At 37.8% G+C, this 25,338-nt stretch overlaps 1 protein-coding gene and 1 long non-coding RNA gene across 4 annotated transcripts; one reads left to right on the top strand and one right to left on the bottom strand.

The window, feature by feature from the left end:
• Positions 1-755: 755 nt before the first annotated feature.
• On the bottom strand, positions 756-23,168 carry SKIDA1 (SKI/DACH domain containing 1). Of its 3 annotated transcripts, none has more exons than XR_012244369.1 (2): positions 21,944-23,168; positions 756-2,369 (listed from the first exon to the last, which is right to left on the bottom strand). XR_012244369.1 is itself a non-coding variant. In XM_073629753.1 (2 exons), exons 1-2 carry the CDS (start codon positions 21,060-21,062, stop codon positions 2,350-2,352), a joined length of 2,007 nt encoding a protein of 668 aa, XP_073485854.1. In that variant the 5' UTR covers positions 21,063-21,593; the 3' UTR covers positions 756-2,349. The 3 variants fall into 3 exon arrangements, 1 of the variants encoding a protein (XP_073485854.1); XR_012244368.1 differs by lacking the exon at positions 21,944-23,168 and adding an exon at positions 17,459-21,598; XM_073629753.1 differs by lacking the exon at positions 21,944-23,168 and adding an exon at positions 19,076-21,593.
• On the top strand, positions 19,295-23,207 carry LOC141144257 (uncharacterized). Its single transcript, XR_012244370.1, has 2 exons — positions 19,295-20,318; positions 22,871-23,207. It is a non-coding gene; the product is annotated as an uncharacterized lncRNA (long non-coding RNA).
• The last annotated feature ends 2,131 nt before the right edge of the window (positions 23,208-25,338 follow it).

Raw genomic sequence — 25,338 nt, forward strand, 5'->3', positions numbered from 1 at the left:
TGGTACAGCTGTGCATAGTAACCGATCAGCTTCTAAGTTTTATTGACAAAGCTTAATTAAACAAGCTGATTGGTTACTATGAACAGCTGCTCCAGATTCTATTTGCACCAGTTTTAGTAAATCCCCCTCCCCCACTCCTGTATCCATATGTATGCAATTTATTTAATATTAGCAATTGCAGTGTTCATTTACTAAAGGAGTAGAGACTGTTTACATAACAAAGGGGTCTGTGTTTCCTACATTTAACTAATCACGTGCAATACCAAATTCTGTTGTTTTTTTTTTTTTTTGTTTTGTTTTTTTGTTTTTTGTTTGTTTTTGTTTTATTCCCAGCATGTGATTAGGCATGTATAACGCGAACCCAATTTCACCTTGCAATTTATACCCTATTACCCACTTTTAGCAACTCCAACCCAATGTTGCACTTCAGCAGTTTTGGTGTAGGCTCAGCTATTAACTGGTTGCTGCTGTGACAGGCTGCTTATACTATAATATACTATATTATTGTCATGAATTTTCTCCATGGGTAACTGGATTATTTTGTTTTTTGTTTTTTTATTATTGTTTTGTTTTTTAGTCCTGTCATTAGAATCTTGATTAGTGACTTGCAGGGAATATTACAATTATGTCAAGTAACAGGACTGACAAAGGTAGTTATTTTACCCTTAAAAACAATAGCTTAAAAAATAACTTCTCATAGGATAAAACTAGTATAAACGTCTACATTATTTCTTTGTTATTATTTAACCAAACAATTAATTTGCAATCATGAGATTTTTATGGTTAAAAAAGGAAACAATTGTATCCGTTACTTGATCAGATGAAGCAAAGGCCACATCACACAATTACCTGCAGTGAAATCAGAGAAAAATCACAAAGTAGATGACTGAATATTTTAAACACAAGGGGTAGTCATTCGGATAGAAAATTGTTATTAAATTAATCCCATAGATGTTTTCATCAATGGATAATACTATAACATCTTCTAATATTAGGTGACACAACAGAATGACTGGTGATTAAAAATCACTTTGAAATGTAATTTTTGTTTGCAGTAAAAATAAAGACACGTGTAGCTAGTTGTCGATTGTAGTTTTTTTATCCTCAAAAGCTGGAAGTTTAACTCATTATTACTGTAATGTAGTGTTAAATTACTTAAATCCACAGGACAGGGGTTGCAAGGCACCAAGGAATCGTTTGAAAATTCTAGGAAAGGATAATTAGCATTGTGATTAAACTGATGTGATGGAGAGACTGAAGATAATATATAACAGCATCATAATAAGCATTCTAGGCATTTAGAAGATGTCATGAATATTTCTGTGATTTCCCTTAAATTTGCAATTGTCTGAAACATGTTTTTTTTTAAATATATCTGATAATTGTTCTGATACGTCATTGTAACAAGAAGGTTTTAAAATATCCCTTGAATTTCAGATATAGGAAATGTGAGCTGCAGAATGAGTAAGGTTAAGTAAAAACACAGATTCTTGGATAACTGTAGAAAGGAGACAACAGAAAGGGGTTTTTGCATTATTCGTAATTATAACAAAAAATAAATAAAAAATCTTAAGCAGCAAGGTCCAGGAACAATTTTCAGTGAAAAGATGAAAAAAAAAGCCATTTAAAGCTGGTATACACACAGCTGCTGAGTGTTTGTGTCAGGATTGGGGGGTTGAAAATTTTTGGGAAGTTTTCCAAAACAAGGAAAGTTGGGTCCTTGAAACGACTGTCTCTTTATATAGAGCTGGGGACTTGAAACTAAAGTTATGACAAGGAGATGGAGTGGGCAAAGGGGCTCAAGTGGCTTGTGGCTCTGGCTGAGCACTCTGTGCCGATTTAATTGGACATTCTTACAAAAGACCTTCAGTGTAACGGGGTCACCCCAATTCAAGTCCTTCGGGAAATGTTGGGTCTCAATATAATTCTATGGGGGCTCGGCCCTGCTCAAGATAGGGGACTGGTGCATTCAGTGTAAGGACTAGGCATTAGCAATGCATTAAGGAAGAATGTGGATGGAATCCTAAGAATAAAATGTACAGCATGCAAATGGACAGGTCTTAATTATCATGTTGCTTCTATCATTTTTTTTCTTTAATTGTACTTCTTTTTTTATTCTTTCTATTGCGTCGGTTTTTCTTTGCTTTTCATCCTGTATTTCTTTCCTTTTTATTGATTTAGTAATGTTTTGCTCCTGAAAAGGTTTTATTTTTGTTTTCTTTTTTGAAAAAGGCGATCAGAAATCAACTCTGCGGCCCAAAACAATCCAGCAGTGTATTTGTTCTCTCTTTGATGTTAATACTGGAAATGGTAGAAATAGTTCCTGTTCTCTGAATGTCCATTCCAGAATCAGGATGCTTCACAGGCATCTGGAATTAAAAGAACATTTTAGGATTATAACATGCAGTTCACTAAATGATATTCAATGGTGACGGTATTGACTGTCCATGTGCAGAGCTGGCAAATAAACACTCCTATTTTATATCTATATCTATTTATCTATATATTTATATATATGTGTGTGTCTGTATATATATCTATATAGATATATATAGTATAGATATCGATAGATAGATAGATAGATAGATAGATAGATAGATAGATAGATAGATAGATAGATACACACATAATAAATCAGGAAATCAGGGGGAAAAGCATTACAGGAATAATTTATATCACTTGTAAGGTACACACAAATATATATATATATATATATATATATATATATATATATATATATATATATATATATATATCTTTTTTTTTTTTTTTAATTTAGGCCTGGAACATGAGTTCTGCTCTAATGACAGGCTGGACATTGCAGTCCCACAATACCTATGTTCCCTTAGCACAACAGCAGGGTGAAGCCTCTCCCAATCTGTCATTAAAAAGCCCATTTGAAGAATTTCAAGCACATTAGCTTGGGGGAGATCCCGTGGAGGAAAATAAACATCACTCAGCTCTCTATTTACTAAGCTTTTCCAACTGCTGGCAGGAGAAATCCCCGTGCAAACACAATGGGAGGCTACCACCAAATGTATATTAAAGATAGAAGCTGAGGAGGAATTTAGCTGCACACTGCTAGGGCAAAATAATTAGGAGTAGGTCAGGGTAATAAAACCTATATATATATAAATATATATAAATATATATATATATATATATATATATATATGATATATAAGCAGGGCCTTCTGATTCCTCCTGTATTGCATTGTATAACTGTGCGGTCTGCCCTCCTTGTAAAGCAGTGTGCAAACTGTTGGCGCTATGTAAATCCTGTATATATATCTATCTATATATAGATAGATATATATCTATTACCCTACTGATCTGATTAGATTACCATAATAAAATATGTATGCGTATGTAAAATAAACCTGTTTGTGTTGTGCAGAATGTCACTGTTCTTTTTGAATTATTATTACTATTTGTCTCAAATGTATTTATTTAGATTTTTTTTCTCTATATGGTGTTGTTCTTCTAATATATGATGTTTTTTAATGTTCATGAATGTGTGTGTTGTCAGTAATCGGGAACCGTTGTATTTTACTATATTCTTACACACCTTCATACATACACACACAGATCGCCATACCAAAGGCCCCAGGAAATGAGATTGATGGAGGGTGGCGGGCCCGGCTCTTCCAGGCCTGTCCGGAGACAATAGCCTGCGCATAACATCAGATGATTTCTCCCTAATATCTGACTGGCTCCCGTTTTCGGCAGATCAAATAAATTAAATAAAATAGAACGATCCGCTAACAGTGAGCTCAGAGAAGATTGACACACACACAGACCGACACACACACACACACACACAGACCGACACACACACACAGAACGACACACACAGAACGACACACACACACACACAGAACGACACACACACACACAGAACGACACACACACACACACAGAACGACACACACACACACAGAACGACACACACACACACAGAACGACACACACACACAGAACGACACACACACACACACAGAACGACACACACACACACACACACACAGACTGACACACACATACAGACTGACACACACACACAAACTGATACCTACACACATAGACTGACACATACACACAGAGGCTGACACACAAACAAACAGAGACCGACACACACACAGTCACCTGACAGTGGATAGCCCAGTACAGGAGTTTTCCATGGATTTATCCCCATATATCCCACTCATCACTCCCACAATAATTAACAACATCACAGTCTGAGAATAGGAGAACAAAGAGAGACTATGGGGTGAGCAATCATTCCATAGACAGTTAGAACATTGCTGATACACATATAAGACATAGGATAATGAGAATAGTAATTTTTATTCATCACACCGAACATGTACCATATACTCCATGTATATGTCACTGCATTTCACAGTGTGTGTGTGTACTATAATTTATAATTATATAATAATGCCTACTATTATGAATATGTGTGTTGTTGAGCTTTCTTTTGTGTGTGTGTGTGTAAGAAATATATATTCCACAGCATGGTCATGCAGAAAGAAGGAAAGGAATAAATATATATCAACTAGGTTTGTTTTTATATATATATATATATATATATATATATATATATATATATATATATATATGTATATATTTACAAACAAAGATATATATTAATATTAGAAATGATCACAAGCCAAAATACTATGACGTAGTAGGTATGTGAATGTATAGATAGATATCAACTAGATGTACCATATATATATATATATATATATATATATATATATATATATATATATATATATATATACCCACAGACAGGGAGATAGATATTAATTTTATAAATGACCGCAAACTAGTACACTGGGGGTTATTTACTAAAACTGGAGAGTGCAAAATATGGTGCAACTCTGCATAGAAATCAGCTTGGGTTTTATTTCCAAAGCTTATTTGAACAAGGTGAAGCTAGAAGCTGATTGGTTTCTATGCAGAGTTGCACCAGATTTTGCACTCTCCAGTTTTAATAAATCAACCCCACTATGACTGTGTAAGTGTATAGAAATATGTATGATAGATAGATAGATAGATAGATAGATAGATAGATAGATAGATAGATAGATAGATAGATAGATAGATAGATAGATAGGTTAGTGTGGGTATAACAGTAAAATATGTTGTTGTTTTTTGTTGTTTATCTCCTCTAGCTGACATGTGGCTGTATTTGTATGTTGCACATTGTGGTGTTTGTGTTGCTGAGATTGATATTAAGGGGACAGAGCACAGGTCCCTGTGCAGTCCTGAACAAAGCCAGGCCCAGCATCCATGTAGAGCTCCCCTCCTCTCCCATCATATCGGACGGCCTCGTCTGCCTGGAAGTGCGGAGGGTGTCCCGGCACAATGGCTCCTGTCCTCCCGGGACTGAACACCCAGTCCTGACCTCCAGTCCATAGCCCAGCCTGGGAGCACCGAATGCAATCTCCTAAAACTGTGTGCACCCCTCTCCCTCCATGTATTCACATCCATCCACAAACATCTCATACATAACACCCGTCCTCATCATACATACATGAAATTTTATAAAGGGTCCTACACTGATCACTCCGCTTTCTAGAAATGCTCATTCTCCCTATTAGGGTTGCAATGGAATAGATTCGCCAATCACCACATTTATATATAGTAGTATGTTTAGTAAAGTACATTATTATATGTAGTAGTAATAGTAATAGTATATATAGCTATATGTTACCGTGGATTATTATATACAACAGTATTAGTATTTGTAGTATACTACATTACTATATGTAGCAGAATGGGTAGTAGTATAATCTATTAGTATATGTAGTATACTAGATTAGCATATGTAGTATAATAATATATAGGTATATGAATAGCATAATACAATAGAATATGTAGTAGCATAAAAATAGGTACAAATCATAGTATAATACATTAGAATATGTAGCAGTATAATATACGTGTAGGTACATGTAATGGCATTATACATGTGTATGTAGTAGTATAATGTATAGGCACATGTAGCATTCTATAGTATATGTAGAAGTATAATATATATGTAATATAATTCTATATTAGCAACATATGTGGTAGTATAATGTTAGTACATGTAGTTGTAGCAGTAGCAGTAGCAGTAGTAGTAGTATTGTAATCAAGGGACTAGTCTGTACACTGAATTGTTGTAAATAACAGTTACAGATTCAGGATTGTTTACAAAAAAAAGGACAAAGGGACAAACATTGTGGAGTATTTGACGTGGGCAGTGTAATTAGTCAAAATAATAATATATATATGTGTCCCAGTGTCGTGTGTGTGTGTGTGTGTGTATATATATATATATATATATATATATATATATATATATATATATATATATAATTTATTTATTTATTTATTTTTTATTTATTTTGACACTTCGGGGCAAAGGCATCACACTGGGAATTGGTTGTTTACTGTTAATTACTGGATTCCAAAATCTATCAGATTTCTCCTGATAGCCATCATACAGATTTTTCTTCCTTTCCAGTGCTGTTCATATTAATTATATTGCTTTTTCCCCTCTGGGTTACCCCTCTCTTATAGTCATCACGTTACCCCTGCTGAGGGCATTTGACAGAAGAGATTAGGGATTAAGGATACCAGGGGTTAATATAGTTTATCGTATAGGCAATTTTAGAACGCTGACACACACACACACATATATATATATATATATATATATATATATATATATATATATATATATATATATATATATATATATATATATATATATAACAAGTGATATAAATGACTCCTGTAACGCTTTTTTCCCCCGATTTCCTGCTTTCCCAATTCACAAAAGGGTATTTTCCTTGCAGCCAACCCCCCCCCCCCCCCCCTCAGCACTCCTTTATCGCCGAATGATAAATGATATCTAGATGGGAAGAGGAGCAGAACCAGGACAGGAATATCAGGATGTAAAAATAATAACACCCCCTTGGCATAAGTTGCATTTTGTCAAAAGTTCACTTTGTAGAGATGTTGCTGGCTGAACTGTTATTTGCCGAGATAATCAATATAGGATCTATAAATTCCCTTTCCCTCTTTTTGGTGCAGTCGGTTCCAGTATCTCTAATTAATATATTTTATAATTGAGTCATTTATATTTGGTCATTTGTATCCACTATTAAGGGAACAGGAAGCAGGGGCTTCGAGTTGGTAGGTATTACCATCGATCTGATTACAATTGTAGACAGAACACCGGTAAATAAAGGATATTATGAAAATAAAAAGAAAGAAAAAAAAGTAATTAAAGACGAATTCTATCAAATATATTGTGTAGCAAAGGCCTTCCAATGTTTTTTGGGGGTTTTTTTATGTTGGGATTTTTTTTTTTATAGCTAGCAAGTTAGGTGCTATTCTCACTGAAATCAATGCCTGGGAATTGTGACGAACGCCGACGTTGGGGTAAAAGTCGCGTATAAAACCGTCGCTTTTCTTTAGTAGGAAAGGCTCTCAGCTTTTGGTCAGCCGTGGCTGGGCTCTGCTATACTATACAGCTTGCTTTCACCCAAACTTCGCCTCTTTACATCGCCACTTCATATTTCCTATTATTTTTTTTCCCTATACATTTTTACTTAAATTCTCGGCATACACAAAACTGTGAGGGTTCACTGAAGGTTCACCATGCAGCAGGCTGTGAGTGCAAATACCTTCCCGATTACAACATATTCCCATACCAATGATCTCTATATATTGAAAAGCAGCGGAGTCGACGTAGGGAAAGCTGCATCATGGCGTTATAGAAAAAATCCCAGCTACGATAAATAGAGGTTATGAGGCTCTTCGGTGATATTATGCCACGAGCATATCACACGTTAAATACCAACCTCATTATCTGCAATATAAATTAGATACGCTTTGTAGCAATTCCCCCCCCCCCCCCTCAAAAAAAGTTCCCACGCCTTTGTGGGCCAGCCTGTAACTTTGCATAATTGTATTTCAACTTTGTTACTATTAAGCACTTATTTTTTTTTTTTTGTATGTACTCCGCCTAGTAGCTTCCTTCATATTCCTCCCCAGACCTCAGCCTTTTATCTAAAATGTGAACTAGGTATGTCGAAATGAATGACAGCAGCATCAAAAATGAGACAATTGTGTATGAAGAGGGCTAATTAAAGGGGTTGTTTTTATCCTGACCCTTGTTTATTTTAAATGCCCAACCTGGGTAGCCTTTTTAATACCCCCCCTTAAAGTGAACTCATGCCAGTGTACAATTTTCTTCTTCACCTAAATCGGCCTCCTAAGTTGTGATTTTCTATGTATCATCTTGTTTTATTTTGGGGAAGGTTGGAAAACAGGCTCTGGTGAACAGTGGTCCAATTTATAACCACTATTAGATTGTAAGCTCTTAGGAGCACGACCTTCCTAACCTTCTTGAATTGTAATCTCCCATTTATTGTAAAGAGCTGCTCAAACTGCCGGCACCCAACCCAATGTGATAAAATAACCAACCCACAATTGTATTTTAAATGTGAGAAGTATTTTCTGCCCACCCCCCATTACACACACACACATACACACACATATATATATATATATTATTATACAGGATATATGTTTGTAAGTTCTTTTGTGCAGGGCCCAATCCCCTCTTGTATCATATGGTATCGTAACTGTAGTGTCTCCCTTTTTACATTGTAAAGCACTGCGTAAACGATTATTAATATATATATATATATATATATATATATATATATATATATATATATATATACCAAAGAGAGAGCGGCATTTATGGGTCTTTAAAGGTGGACGCACAATGGCGGTTTATTTGAACGTTTCGACAAGGCGCTGGTCTTCTTCAGGAGCTTGTGTCTGGTGGAAATGTTGAATTAAACCGCCATTGTGCATCCACCTTTCAAGACCTGTGAGTTTCGCTCTCTCTTTTGGTTTATATGCACTACAGTCTTTTCTGTGCATCCAGGCCAATTTTATATCCCTGATTTGTGTGTGCGGGGGCGGCAACCATTGGATTTTATATATATATATATATATATATACATATATATATATATATATATATATATATATATATATATATATATACTCTTATTATTATTATTATTATTCTGTGTGTGTGTGTGTGAAGAGGTGAAAAACAATGGCCTATTTGAAGACCCAATAATACAACCCACAAGCAATGGGATAAAGCAAGAACCTACCCATAATGTTATACTAACATGAGTTGTATTTTTTGTATTTTTTTTTTTTTGTGAGTTTTTTTTTTTGTATTTAGAGTCTCAGTCTCTAAATCTGTACTTTCCTGAATTTGTTTTATTTAATTTAATTTAAAAAAAAATCTATTGGGAAAGGGTGACAACCAGTGACTGAGGCACAGTGGTCAAGACATAATAATACAACCAACCCAGAACTGTATTTTACCTGAGCTTTATTTTCTGATGACCCCCACAGACTTCAGGCTCTGTATTGTAACCTGTATTTCAGCTTCTTTTTTTAAGTTTTTTTTTTATTATTTGTGAATAGTCGGCCCTATTCTAGTTATGGTAATAATACAACCCACAAACACATGTATAATCAAACAACCAACCGAAAATTGTATTTTAACAGCTGTATTTTCTGATGCTCCCCAAGCTTAGTAACTTTCTGTACTTCATATTTTAAAAATGTTTTATTTTATGAATGGTTAGGGATCAGTGAACTTCATCTAGACTTCATATTACAACTCACAAACAAAAGCATAATCAAAGAAAACTACCCAAATTGTGATTGCTTTTTTGAGGCCCAAGCTCCAGTTTCTTATGTTATTTATTTCATATTTAAACATGTCTTATTTTATGAATGGTCAAGGAACAGTGATCTTCATACATATATATATTTAATAATAGAGCCCACAAACACAATAAAACAACGTACTCAAAATTGTATTTTTTGATGCTCCCCAAGCTTCATACTCTAGAGTAACTTTCTGTACTTTATATTTTTTCTACTTTGTGATTGGTTGAGAAGCATCTAGATACAACCCACAAACAAAAATATAATAAAACAACCTACTCAAAATTGTATTCTGACTTTGAGCTGTATGTTCTGATCTCAAGCCTCCTAGGCGTTTTTGTTTTGTCACAAAGGGGAAAACGGTGGGATTATTTTGAGAAGTCTATCTTTCTTCTTTTGGGGTGGAGAACACTCCCTTAGAAAGTTGGAAAACTTAAAGGAAACCATGGAATATTAGAAAACAATTATGGATGACCCTAAATAGGGTGAAGGATAAGGGTTCACGTGTAGGCTTTCCCAAATAAACCGAGCAGGGAACTCTTTGGGGAAAATCATACACTGCTTGATGGAAACATCCTGTTTTGAGGGAAGTGAGTCCCTCTCGGTCTCCCTGCATCGCCTGCATGTACGTTAATCAAAGTGGAAGGGAAGGGAAAAGGCTGGGGGTTAACCCTTTCTCTGCCAGGCCATCCCTTAGCATTGGAAGGGGGCTTATTTTATCTTTCGTAAAACAAAACAAAAAAACAAAAAAAACAAAAAGGAAGAAGAATCAGTTGCATGGGACAAAATAGCGAAATTAGCCAACACACATTAAAAAAATAAAAATAACACTAAATAAAAACAAAATAAATTAGGGCATATAAAGTGGATGGGAAGGCCAGGGGTTAACCTCTTCTCTGCCAGGTCATCAGGTAGGATTGTAGGGGGGCTTTTTTATCTCTCTTTTATCAATACAAAAAAAAAGAATCAGTTGCATGACACAAAATAGCAAAGGTAGCCAATACAAAAAAATAAAATAAATTAAATCAGGGCATATAAAGTAGAAGGGAAGCCATGGGTTAACCCCTTATCTGCCAGTCCATCATTTAGGATTGGAGGAGGGCTTATTTTATTCTCTTTTAACAGTATAAAATAAGAATCAGCTGCATGGCACAAAATAGCATAAACAGCCAACACACACGCACATAAAAAAAATAAAACAACATAAAATAAAATAAGGGAAAGCAATGAGGTAACCCTTTCTCTGCCAGCCCATCACTTAGGATTGGAGGAGGGCTTATTTTATTATCTTTTAACAACATAAAAAAAAGAAGAATCACTTGAATGGCACAAAATAATATGAGTAGCCAATACACAATAAAATATAAAACAGAATAAAATAAAATAGAATAAAATAAATCAGGGCACATACTGTGTAAAAGGAAGGAAAGGGAAAAGCAAGGGGTTAAGCCCTTCTATGCCAGTCCATCACTTAGGACTGGAGGGGGTGGGGGTATTTTATCTCACTTTTAACAACATAAAAAGAAGAATCAGCTGCTTGCAACACAATGGCATAAGTAGTCAACATAAAATAAAATAAATAAGAGCAGATTAAATGGAAGGGAATGGAATGAAGGATATAATAGGGTTAAAGTTTGCTGGATTCCTTCATTTATTTTCTACCTTCAGCTATTGACTAGCAAACTCCATTTTCAGACAGCGGGCCTGTCCTTATCAGTTTTCTCCTAGGCTATCTCTCTTTATTATTTGATCGATCCATAGTCAACATCTCTTCGAATTTCTGATGCCTTGAGAGAAGCGGTGGGGGAGGGACGCCTATGCGGACAATGGATGGTTAATAGTTAACGCTGCTTCTTAAAAACCGCGTACTTTGAACTCCAGAATCTCTCTAATCGCCCCCATTCAAGGAGATGTTCTTGAAGGTTCCAGTAAGATACAATTATTGAGGCTGATTGGCAAGAGAAGTTTAAGAATCTGCACTGGGAAAAAAAAAATGTGCAGGTATTATTTTACCAATCATGCAAAAAAAAGTTAAATCCTGATCACTTATACCCGATCGTTTCACATGATTGTATAATTGGAGTGCATATTCACCTTTTGGGGAGGAGTGAAGGTTCTAAGCTCTTAGTAAATCAGACTCAATATATGATGCTTGTTGTAATAAGTTGTCAGTGCCCCAGCAAGCACTGGGAGGCCTGACAATTCCTACTCTAAATTCCTCCATTCTAATTAAGACTTCTTTGTTATGATTGAGGAGGAGTGATAATGTCGTGTTTTCACTACTTTATTATGTTCATAATTATACAAAGTTGCCAAGTCCCCACTGTGACTTCTGCTTATGATTAGAATTATATTTTACTAGCCCCGTTGTATGTAAACATAACAATGGCTATGGCTTTTTTTCCTGCCTTCAATGATGTGTTTGAACTTGTATGACATGGGGATATTTTTTTGGGGGTGATGGATAGAAATGAGAGCTATCTCCTGATTAGGCTGACAATTAGGCTTTTGTTCCCGGACCCTGGAGAGGATTCGCACCCTTTCACACTGACAGCAGTCAGCTGAGACCCTCCTGCTGCTGAGGAACTACAAAACCCAACGTGCCATGGCAGTCTGCGGTGCATGCTGGGAAATAATGGTTACACCACATTGGCCGTTTGCTTCAATGAAGAAACTACCTTCTGAGCTCCTGTATAGTATCTGAGGCTGATCTGTGCAAAGTGGACTTGTTGCCTATATAAACCATTCCAGCTGCAGTGGGGAAATTATTGTCAGGGGGGTTTGGTTTGCTATAAGCGATAAATGCAATCTTGCTCCAATTTTCAGCAAACAGCCCTAATGAAACACATCATAAAAAATAGTGATTTGACTCATCAGGCTTATTGTGATTTCAGATGCACAGTTTTGCGCACAACTGCGTTCTCTTTTGCGTCATTTTCAGCAGCAAGCCTACGTAGGTGTACAGTCTACCAGTGAGTGGCATGAGGGACAAAGGGAGGCTGTATGTTTATTTTTCTCAAGGCACTGAACATTTTAATTTCCAGGAGGGCGCATCCCACTCAGGAGAGTCAGCAAAGCTCATCAGTTAACACATATATAATCCCATTTTTTAAAGCATTTTACAGTGGTCATTTAATGGCCTCCTGATTACTGCAAGGGACCACGGTGGACTCTAAAGCCATTCAGGGCCAACAATGGGGATTTTCTCAACAATTAACAGGGAACAACATCATAAAGCCATTTACAAAGCCAGGCCTATTTATTAGAAATTAGGTGCTCTTTAAGACACCAGTGAGTAATTTCACACAACTTTACAGCCTTGCAGTGGACATACATAAACAAGATCTGCTGTTTTTTTTTATAAACCCCCCATGAGCCTTCCACGACCCCTCTACTGTAAATGGTGCAATATGAAAAGCATACCTCTTTTTATGTGTATGTGTATATACATTCATTATTATTGCGTTTAATCCACAACAGTGAAAATGACAAAAGACACCCTCCATATGTCACAGATTAAGACAATAGCCCTGAATTACCAGGGAGTCCGTTTTACACTTGCCTTTGTTCACTTCAAAAATAAAACCAGGGACAAAGTTGTTGTAATTTCCTAAACATGACTGATGCACAATGCTCTTTATAAAAATGACCTTTTCTAGTATGTGTGTATGTGTGTTCATTTTTCAGTGTGCGGCCTGCTTAAAGCCTATACCACAAACGCTATACTTATCGCTATAATAGTACTATATATATATATATATATATATATATATATATATATATATATATATATATATATATATATATATATATATAAGAACTGGTTAACAATAAATCTCTTTATACATGGCATATGTATGTATAGTGTGTGGATAATAGTAATTCATTATATATATATATATATATATATATATATATATATATATATATATATATATATATATACATATATATATATAGAATATTGAATTACTATTATCCACACACTATACATACATATGCCATGTATAAAGAGATTTATTGTTAACCAGTTCTTATAAATGCTATAATTCTTGTTTTGATTTTTGCTAAATGAACTCTGGAATATAGTGCCAGCAGTGTGTTTTGCTTATGTATGTATATATATAACAAATACACAACTTACAATACATACTATAAATATGTGCTTGTCTATTAACTCGCTTGTTTACGAAAAGTGGAGCAAAACGACTTGACAAGCCTGGAGCCATTGCCTATAACAATCAAGCTTTATCTATCACATCAGAAAGCAATATGATGGGGCGACGTGGTTTACAATGTTTCAGCCATCTTTGCTGCACTTTTTTTATACTTTAGCATCTAGCAGCCTGAAGTCGACATGGGGTCGTTGGACTTAATGTAAAGATCAACCCTTTAGTAAATCAGCCACAGTCATCTCTACTATCTATGGCAGCGACTCTTCACAGCCTGGTATTAAATAGCCAATGCTGTTAGCTGTCGTTTTCTTGCAAAATGTATTTATTTTCTTGATCATAAAACAAAGTTTAGAGCCGATAGACTGGAAGAGAAGAGAGGAAATAGTAGTTTTGGAGGTAAGCAGTGTTGGTGATGGGCAGGATGAGAGTAACCATGTTTGTAATGAAACAGGCGGTGTGTATACAGCTTGTCATACTCTTCCTCTATCGGCCCTCTACATCAAATCATAAGCAGGCTGCAGAATGCAGAGGGGAAGAAAAGGAGGTATGTGATGGACAGGATATTAGACCTTATCAGAGAGGATATATAGGAGAGAGCAGCCTGCATTCCAGGGCCAGGCCTGGGTTGTTTTCCTTTGTATGGCTGAAGCTGCTGCTGGGGAAGGGGAGATGGAACAAGCAATAGATATCTGCCCTGCAGCGGACACACAAGCCTGTCAGTCCCCCCAACCCCTATTGTGAGGCTCCATGCAAAACATCTTAGGCCTTTTAAAGCTGGTGAGTCTGAAAAGGAAAGAGACAGAGAGGCCTAGTGTTAGGAAAACCATTCTATGTGGGATGGTGGTTGTTTCAGGGCTCTGGACACCTACACAAGTCCACAAATCATCCACAAATACCCACCAGGATTGTGTTCCAGCATTTTATATATAGAAGTCACATTTTCTGCTGTTGTAAAACGTGTTATTCCTGCTAATTTTCTCCTAACAATTAAGAGGCTTGTGTTTTAATTCCCCCAATTTCAGGCTCCCTGACAGATGGTAAACTACAGGTCCCAGCCAGCCCCTGGGGAACAGCACATACCCTGCAATACAATGCTCAGGTGTGTACACCATTGTGGGGGTGTGCCTTGACCTCCATTCCCCTGTCATCTGTCTGCAATTCACAGGTAACCATCTAGAGGTTTCATGGCAAAAACAGCCCTAAAATCTGTTTTATTTGTTATTAGCACAATAGTGCAGAACCAGTCTGAACATACATCCTGCTCGCCATATACTTGCAACAATGTATATTGTGCGTTGCAACAATTTGTTGCAATGTACAATACAGCCAAATATATATCAAATGGCATTGATATGAAGCTAAATAAAGACTGTATCAAATCAATGCATATAACTCAAACTATCATGGAGAAAAGAGAATATACATATTCATATGTGTATGTGTGTTTATGTAGACATATTTATCTATCTATAGATCTACCACTCTATCTATCTCATATTTATATTTCTACACACACACTCACATAACTACTATGTAATGTATAGTAGTTTGTGATATATGCTTAAATGAATATCTATCTATCTGAATGTATGCATGTATATATTATAACAGCAAAGCTTCCCCACTGTCTAAACATATATATGTGTATATATATATATATATATATATATATATATATATATATATATATATATATATATATATATATATATAAAATGTATGTATACAGATAGATGTATACATACACACATAATACTATATACATATATATCTATATACATTAATACATAGATAGATAGATAGATAGATAGATAGATAGATAGATAGATAGATAGATAGATAGATAGATAGATAGCTGTATTGTTTGCAGTGTCTGACTGATCATATCTATCATCTCATTCTATGCAGTCTATGCATTTGATAAAAAACCAACAGTATATGTAAATAATAAACTATATTATCCCTCCCCTGCCTTTGGATTTTTGACTTCTCTTTATTTATCTGCAGATTAATTACTAAAAAGTGATACACTTACAATGACCAGTTTCTCTCCCCCTCTTTTTCTCTCTCTCTCTATATTTCACATATATAAATTAATTAATTTGCATGCTTTTAAAGTGTTATTTCTGAATTTAGAAATACTTTAGGCAACATGCATAAATTCGTGCTGACTAAGCAAGCCTTCCCCTCCATGTAGGTGAATAGAAAGCTCCATATAGCGAGGAATGCATGCATGTATATAGCACACGAGGCCTGCTCATTGCTATGCATTCAGAAACTGAAACCACAGGCCAGTACTGTGCCTGGGCCAAAACTCCTATCCCCAAGTTTATTAATGGTGAGAGCTATTTGTGTCCCCAAGTCTTCCCTGTGCATTGCCACCATGCCTGTGTTGTCAGCCTTTTGCATAAGTTTGGAACTGATTAGGCTTCTTGCCTGGCCATGCCTTCCTTTTAATCTTGTGTGCTCTCAATAATCTCTAAGCTACATGTGCATACATAAATACTGGGCCATTCGCACGCTGGTGACCTGAAGCTTGTTAAAATATGTTACCAACACAGGTTTAAGCACTGGCATGATGGTCTACAATAATTTGCATAAAAATACCCCTGGCCGCTACATATTTTATTATCATTGGCATTCATTAATATTGATACTTTGAACCCAAGATTTAGCACCCTTAAGTCAGACTTCTATTTCTCTGGGAGAGCTCAGCAAACTTCTGGCTTTACCTTATTTTGAGGAATTGCAGACACGTGGTCACTGTAAACTGACACCAGTTCATGTCTGAATATTCCCAGACAAAGAAACCTACACGGCCAAAGAGGTATATTAGGACCCTCAAATAACAGCTGCTGGAGTCCACAGAGCTTGCTAGGCCTTGTAGCCAAAAAAAAGGTAAACTCGCCATATTGATCAATGTATCATGATTATAGATTCCTTATAAGACAATGCAACTCAATAGCAGCAGACAGGCTGACCTCTCATGTAGCCAAACACATGGTTTTCATTAGGAAATACCTTGTATGTTACCATTCTTTTTATAAGCCACAAGCATTTAAAGGGACCTTGACAATTGTGCAATGTTTATTATTATTATTTTTTTTTTTTTTAATTCCACTGAGAAAATTAGCCTGCATAAAAACACGCTTCAGAATTGAATACCAACACAGTTTAATACAAAATGATTACATCTCCCTTCTTCAGGTATTAAAAGTCGACTTCACCCCTCCCCCCCTGCAACAAAAAAATGCCAGACAAAAACATCTCCCCCCCCCCCTTCCTGTTAGCAATCAATGCTGCAATAATTCAGGGTTACTGAATCGTGTTTTTTTTTCTTTTTTTTTTTTTTAAGAAAACAGTGTTCTTTTCTCTTTTTAATTTAAAAAAAGAAGGTGAAACATGCTTTTCAACAGTGCAAATTTCCATCGCATTTTTTTGATTTACTGCTGTCAACACAACATTACACAAGAAAAAAAAAGTACACAGTGACTGCTCCCTACAGTATTTACCTAGTTCAGTTTTATAAGTGCAAAAGGCAAGAGAGCCGTCTCTGATTGTCATGTGCAGTAATGCTCCTGTTTTTTAATCAGGTTTGTGGTGACCATTCAAGTTTAGAGCTACAATGTATAATGTTGCGTATCACAACGTTAATGGCTGGGGTTTTCTAGCAAAAAAATAAAAAATAAAAAAAACAACAAAGACATAATAATAAAAAATAATCAATCACAATATCAACACAAACAGTCGCTCTGTCACATTTACAGCTGTGTCTATCCCTTCATCTGCAGTTATATATATATATATATATATATATATATATATATATATATATATATTCTTTCAACAAAGTCACATATATTTTATCTTTTGCAGATTTTTTTTCTATGAGTGGACTTCTCTCAGGCCAAGTCACAAGATTATTTTACTATAGTGACATGGTACAGAGAGACCTTTGGATACAATTGGTGGAATTCAGCTACTCAAGTCTTAAATTGTGCAGCTAAAAAATAAAAATAAAAAAATAAAAAGACAGCGTTTAACAAAATACAAAAGACATTATTTATTTCACCAGTTGATGAGGCAGCTTATTTTCCCAAGGCCTAGACTCAGGCCTTAAAAATGTTCCAGTCCAGAAAACGAGAGATAAGTGCAACTGCTATTGGATTTTTTTTAAAAATCGGATTATAAAAAAAAAACTGCCACAATATAATTAAGGGATGTCCCCTGCTGTGCAACCAATTAAAACAGTTAGATTGCGACAAAATCTAGTGCAGAAAATGCAATGGCTCATATTTCTGGTACTTCTAGGCTTATTTACTAAGGAAGTCATTTTAACCCCAGCATGGGTTAACTTAAAATATCCAATCAGATTTACATGTTACTATTTTCTTTTTATTGTTGTTTAATTTCCCAGAATTTAACAGGATATTTAAAGCCAACGCAGCACAAAGGTGAAAATGTCTCCTGTAGTAAATTAAATCCTCTTTTATTGTGGAGACACTTTTTTTTAACAGTTGTGTGCTGTAGATAGATTGAGGTACCGGCTGTTTTCTAAACTGGTACAAAATGAATTATAATAAGCACCTTCCATTCAAAACCAGGGGTTCATTTGTGTATCTAAGCACTGAGTAGTCTGAGGAATGTAACCAGAAAAAAAATCCATATTGCAAGTGAAAATCATTCAATTTCCTTCTCCACGAGATGTCAAGTCAAATAATTCCAAAAAATAAAAAATAATAATAATTAATAATAATAATAGATATTAAAAAAAAAACAGGCTGATACAACCATTTGTTTAACAATAAATTCCCCACAGAATAAAAAAAAGTGTTATGATTGAAATGTCCTGAATTTGTGACTAGGAGGAAGAGGTATAGCAGTTCCACCCAAATGCCATTTCCAGATAGGATGGGCCTTGTGGGGTGGGAAGCAGTCCTTTGTGTTTTTTAAGGAGTAGGCAGGGACTAGATCTCCGTCTTTGCCAATAATCAATGATGGTGGACTGGGGAAATTTGCCATGAAATTAAAAGGTCTCTTAAGTGTAGATGCTACATTGTTGGCTAACCTTTTGCGTCTATTGGTCACTGTAAAAGCATCCAGTGTCCCTTGATAAAATGCACTTTTACCTGGGGGTCGGGGGCTCCTGGCTGTTTTCAGATTTGGCTTGTCGGTGGTTGGAGGTGGTGACTGCAAAGCAGCTCTTTTTCCTAGCACCAGTGTCCTGTAATTTTTCCTGACCTTAGCACCATATTTGTAATCTCCGTCCTCAGGCTTCTTGGCTGTGCCTAAAGTGCATGGAGGGGCCTGACTGGGAGTCAGCAGATTCTGCGAAGTGGTTTGGGGGTCGTCATCAGTGCACTCGGCTTCCAGCAAAGCCCCCTGCCTTTTAGACTCGCTCCCATCGCTGTCATCCTCATCCTTGGCGACATTGCACTGGTAGGTGAGCTCAGGCTGGGCGGCGAGCTCGTACTCCTCGCTGCTGTCCTCTATTTTAATCTTGACGTTGTGCAGGAAAGGGAGATCAGTGCATGGGTCCCCCTGGTCCGGAGCCGGTCCGGAGTCTGCAGGGAGGTCCGCTGGCGTCGGCGCCCGGGCGCAGGCGTCTGTTGCCTCTGCGGAGGAGCTGGGGGGGCTGGGGGGCGGCTGAAGGCATGGCTTGGCCTCCTTGTGTACTCTTTGTTGTGGTGGGAATGCATTGTTTTTCTTTGGGCTAGGTGCAAAGCCCCCCTCTGCCTGCTCAGTCCTTTTTGCATGAGGAGTGGAGAATCCAGAGGAAGAGGAGAATCCAGGGGATGGGTACGGGGCTCTGAGTTCAGGGAGGGGGTCTGCATGGGCTCTGCTCCCCCAGCCCTGCTGGCTCCAGTCTTGGCTTTCAGTTTTGATGTCACAGTGAGCAGCAGCAGCAGCTCTGGGGCTGGGGGACCTGGGTTCCTGGCATGGGGGCTGCTGAGGGGGCTTGCTGGAAAAATTGGTCCTGCGGAAACGAATGCTCTCCACCGACACCTGGCTGGACACCGAGCTGCTGTCCGACTCAGAGGAGCTCTCCTCGTCTGAGCTGACCTCAGTAGAGTCAGACAGGCTGCCCTCTTCCTCCTCCTCCTCCTCCTCTTCTTCCTCCTCCTCGTCCGAGGAGTTGTTGCTGCTGCTGGACAGGCTGGAGCCGAAGTCTGAGTCGTTGGCCGAGCTGGACTCTGAGTCGCTGGTGTAGACGTCCTGCAGGGCGGCCAGGTGCTGAGGGCAGAAGCCATTGACCAGGTGGACCCTCTCCAGGCACACCGGGGTCCCTTTCGATCTGTAGGGCTTGGGGATGAAGAAGAGCTCGCCCTGGAACGGATCCTTGCCCGCAGAAGTCCTTTTCCTCTTGTACCTGTAAGTGAAGCCTCCTAGCTTGGTGTGGGCAATGGCCGACTGGTGGTGGTGGTGGTGGTGGTGATGGTGGTAGTAATAGGCAGGGTGCTTGCTGCACAGCACCCCCCTGATATAAGGCAGGCTGTTGGGGTAGGCTCCTACACAGTCCCCGGGGATCTGGGCAGTTTTATAGTCTAGGGGGCTTTTGCAAGGTGACCCAGGCAGCCCCGAATAGCCGCGGCCAGTGTATTGACTTAAAAAGTGAGGTAGATCGGCCGCCGGTAGCAAGTCCCGAGCAGCGAAAGCTTTTCTCTTCATTGGCTGGCCGGTCTCATTCAACCCCAGCCAAACTTTGTTCTCCTTCCAAAATCCAGAGTAGGGGTCGGGGGATGGGGGCTCCCCAGGCAGCAGCTTCTTTGTTGGCAGGGCTCTGCTCCTCCTTTTGGTCTTCAGGACCCTCTCAGTCTTGCAGGAGGTGTATAGGGCTTCCACGTCCTCCCTGGAGATCAGAGTGCACTTGGCCGCATGGAAGGCAATGGAGTTGATGGCTTTCAGCTTCCTGAGCTCCTCCAGGTCGCAGTGGTGCTTCTTCACCTTTAAATGGTCCATGCGCTTGTGCACTGTGGTCCTAGGGATGTTCTTCAAGAGATCAGTGAAGACCTGGGACAGGGCGAACATCTGCTTGCCTTTGATGACCAGGTAGCCCAACCTGACTCCATCTACTACTTCATACCCAGATTCCAGGTCTTCCATGGCTTGGGTCATAGCATCCCCAACATTGGCAGAGCAAGAAAAAAAATCCTACACGTAGATTGCAGGAAAAAAAAATCCAGAAGGATGGGGTGGGGGGTGGGGGGATTTGAGGCTTGTAGTCTCAAGGCATCCTGCTAGAAAAAAAATATAACAAAAGGCTATTATTGCTCCTTAAACTCTGTAGTCACCTCTGTCTCTCTGTATTCGTATATATCCAAGAATAGGCAATGCATACTGATCTTAAAGCCACAGAAATGAGCTTCTCCAGTGTATTGAGGGTGGGGAGGAAAAAAAAAAAAGAAAAAAAACTAGATCTCTATTGTTCAAGGCAGAGCTTGCGATGCCCAGTACCTGGGTCCCTTTAAAGCCCCCGGTTCCATTGGTGTAGGGGGGCCCCTGCGAATAAAGGAATGTTCGCAGGGACCAAGCGACACACCAAGCTGCACTTCCCGCCGCTGCTTTAGCTCCAAATAAAATGACACAGTATAGTGAGTCCGTCCGGAGACACCTTCATCAATTAATTCCCCTAAAGCCAACGCTGATTGGACACTCCTGACAGGTGATGCAATAAAAATTGATATTCCACCCCTTATCCCCCCCCCTCCAAAAAAATCTCCGGCTAATTAGCATACTCTTATAATGCCACCTCCCCTTCTAAAGTAAATAACGTATTTTCGCATCTTACTATATAAATCTTTCCAAGCTATGTGCCTTTTATTTGCCAATTTTAGTTTTCCTTTTCATATATATATATATATATATATATATATATATATATATATATATATATATATATATATATATATGAGAGAGACAAAGGTGGAGTATATAACATATAATATTAACCCAAAGTTGCCAAAATACCACCATTATAATCAGAAGAGACTACTTACCTCTTTTTTGCCGTGCTTTATTCTTTGATTTTCCCCTCTGCAGCAGCTCAGCAGCGGCGCCCGGCAGCGGCAGCGCTCAGCATTTGCGGAGAGTTGTCTGCAGGGTCGGTCTCCTTTAGAAGCTCCGGAAAAAGACACAAATATGCACAATTTCGAAAATGAAACGAGCCGGATGACAAAAAAAAAGAAACTTCAAGGCACCCAATGCAACCCTCTTCCCTTTCCCCTGGTCTGCTTGCTGCTACGCTGTTGCTGCAGGCGTCAGGATTGCCGCGGCGGAGAGCAGCTGCTGCATGCTCCGGTTGCGGCACAATGGAAGGCTGGAAGGCGTCGGGGAAGTTCTTCTTTTTTGCGGAAGGTAGCATCTTTTTTTTTTTTTCAAGCTCTGAACTTCCCACTGTACTCATCTGGCCCCAACACAACTACTTTTTTTTCTTTTTTTTTTAAATGAGATTCTCTATGACTCACACCCAACACATACATATAAAATTATATATATATATATATATATATATATATATATATATATATATATATATATATATATATATAATTTGTGACCAGTGAATTTTAATTGTGATCAGTGTTGCAAAAGGAGTTTTTTTGTCCGCTTGCAGAAAGAGAAAAGAAAGCTATGCCTTATAGAATGCACATTTACATTTTGGTTTCATTAAGGCATTTTTTTTTTACCCCAGCATGCTTTTTTTTTTTTTGTAAGCAGGTAATTAAGGTTCTACATATACAGTTGTGTTTTGCAGTCGCTTCTCTCTTGACATTTTAAATGGATTGGCAATTTTAATGAGGGGGGCATCAGGTAGGAAGGCTTGAGAGCAGATCTGATGCCTAGGAGCAGATGCAAAGACAAGCTGGCTTTGGGCTTTATATACACCGAGAGCTTTTTTTTTTTTTTTTTTTTTTCCGGATCAGACGGACAGACCGAACGCCTGGACCGATGGACGCCTCTGCACAGCAACGCAACGGCTCAGGTGGCGACATCCCAGACGTCAGTGAGAGCCCAAGATGAACAATGATCTTATAGAATGAACCCAGAACATCGTCTGCACGCTGTATCTCAACGTAATCTATACATCCAGCTGCCACATACAATGCAGAAGGGGGTGAAGGGGTTACTATCTCTTCAAGGAATTGTCCCTTCAAGTCCTGCAATTCACCATGTTCATTTTATTTTTTATGCATTACAGAAAAAAGGTAAATAAAGTGAAATGTCTCATGAATAATAAAATAAATGCTATACACCTGGGTATACGCTGTGTGTACGGTGCTGGTTTCCTGTCTGATTGTGACCTCTTTTTTTTTTGTTTCTTATTTTAGGAATTGTAGGTGGAGGGTAGGCTCAGTAGAGGGAATAGCAGTAGAGGGAATAGCAGCCTTTTAAAGCAGTCAGTAAAAAATAAAAAAATAAATAAAGGCCCTCAGATTGCAGGCTATAGTAGGCCCCAGAAAAGAATTTGGCCAATCTATAATGATTAAGGTTGGGGTAATTTGGGAGAGGATGGAGATGGCCTGGTCCCATAGTTTGGAGGTCCTATGGAATGTGACTGACCCTGACTTTCTGCTCTATATATCCCTTCCATATTCTCCACTTTACACCCAGACAGCTTTTGTTCCCGAGATCTGCCTATCATTTTGGGGGTAATGGTGACAGGCAGAACAGCCATCAGCACACTTTGCCTATATGGGATCCTTTTTCTTTTTTTAAGCAGACACATTGGGGGTCGAGCCCAATAGAGGGCCCCTGCTCCTGCCTACATGAAAGGCTGGGACTTCAAGATGGATTTGCATCGACACGGGGGATTTCGATCAATAGTTAGCAACATTTATGGTGCAGATTATTAATGTGAATACCGGACAACGGGATCAGCAGGAAAATTAAAGATGAATCTTATTATTTGGGATGAAAGTTAAAGCTGTGAGTAGCTTTGTTGCTGCATGTGCTAATCTCACCTAAAACTCTTCAAGAGGGGGACCCTCACTGTACAAAGCCTCAAAGCCCAGGCACTGATACCAGACTGCCCACTGTGTACACACACAGCCATCTACAGCTACATGCAATGTACTATATATAGATATAGATCTAGATATAGATATAGTATGTCTGTTTAGACAGTGGCCAGACAGTGTTGTATTATACTATATACAAGAATACATATTTGATAGTAAGATAGATAGATATATAGATAGATAGATAGATAGATAGATAGATAGATAGATAGATAGATATCATGCAAACTAATATACAGTTACATAATAGTTGTGTGAGTGTGTGTACAGCAGAAACCAATCAGCTTCCAGGTTTTATTGCCAAAGCCTAATTGAACAAGCTGAAGTTAGAAGCTGATTGGCTACAATGCACAGCTGCACCAGATTTTTCACTCTCCAGTTTTAGTAAATCAACCCCACTATGACCTATGTAAGTGTATAGAAATATGTAAATGGGATAGATAGATAGATAGATAGATAGATAGATAGATAGATAGATAGATAGATAGATCCATTATTATACATATAAATCATACAGTATTACATAATACATATGTAAATGTGGGTATAGCAATATGAATATAAGTAGATAGATAGACACCTATTATTATTAGTTTTTATTTAAACACTTCTATACTATTACATAGTAGATAAATACGTTTGTGAATAGTAATATAAATATGATATAGATAGACAGATAGCATGATACAGCTAGATGGATAGATAGATAGATAGATAGATAGATAGATAGATAGATAGATAGATAGATAGATAGATAGATAGATAGATAGATAGATAGATAGATAGATAGACCGTCTGAAACAGGCAGATTCTTTGATCGAAACAATCATTGTATTAGACAGTTGTACCATTATGTGAGATAGATAGATAGATAGATAGATAGATAGATAGATAGACAAATAGCAAATAGATAGATGCTATAATTGAGGGACATAATGACAAAGAAAAAACACACTGGGGAGAAAGCAGGACCATGCACAACAACCCTAATAAATACCACAATATGACTTCAATTGAATGGGACATTTGCCTATAGTATCAGTATGTCCCACACACCGATATATTAGTGTATAATAGATATTTGAGTGTGTATAGAAATCTGAACATGAGATAGATAGATAGATAGATAGATAGATAGATAGATAGATAGATAGATAGATAGATAGATAGATAGAGGAATATAAGGAAACAAGAAAAACCACACTTGTCCTGGAGACAAAGCGTGACCTTGCACAGCAGTCCCAAGTAAATAACACATTCGGTTAGGGGTTACTTTTTGCCCACTCCAAATACCCACAGAGGTTCTCGGTGTGAGTGTGTTCACTGTTCAGCGTAACGTCGAGCGCTTTAGTAAATAGCACCCCTTTCCCCAT

The sequence above is a fragment of the Aquarana catesbeiana genome, linkage group LG05, assembly GCF_042186555.1.
Source record: "Aquarana catesbeiana isolate 2022-GZ linkage group LG05, ASM4218655v1, whole genome shotgun sequence".
In the NCBI taxonomy this organism is placed as follows: Eukaryota; Metazoa; Chordata; class Amphibia; order Anura; family Ranidae; genus Aquarana; species Aquarana catesbeiana.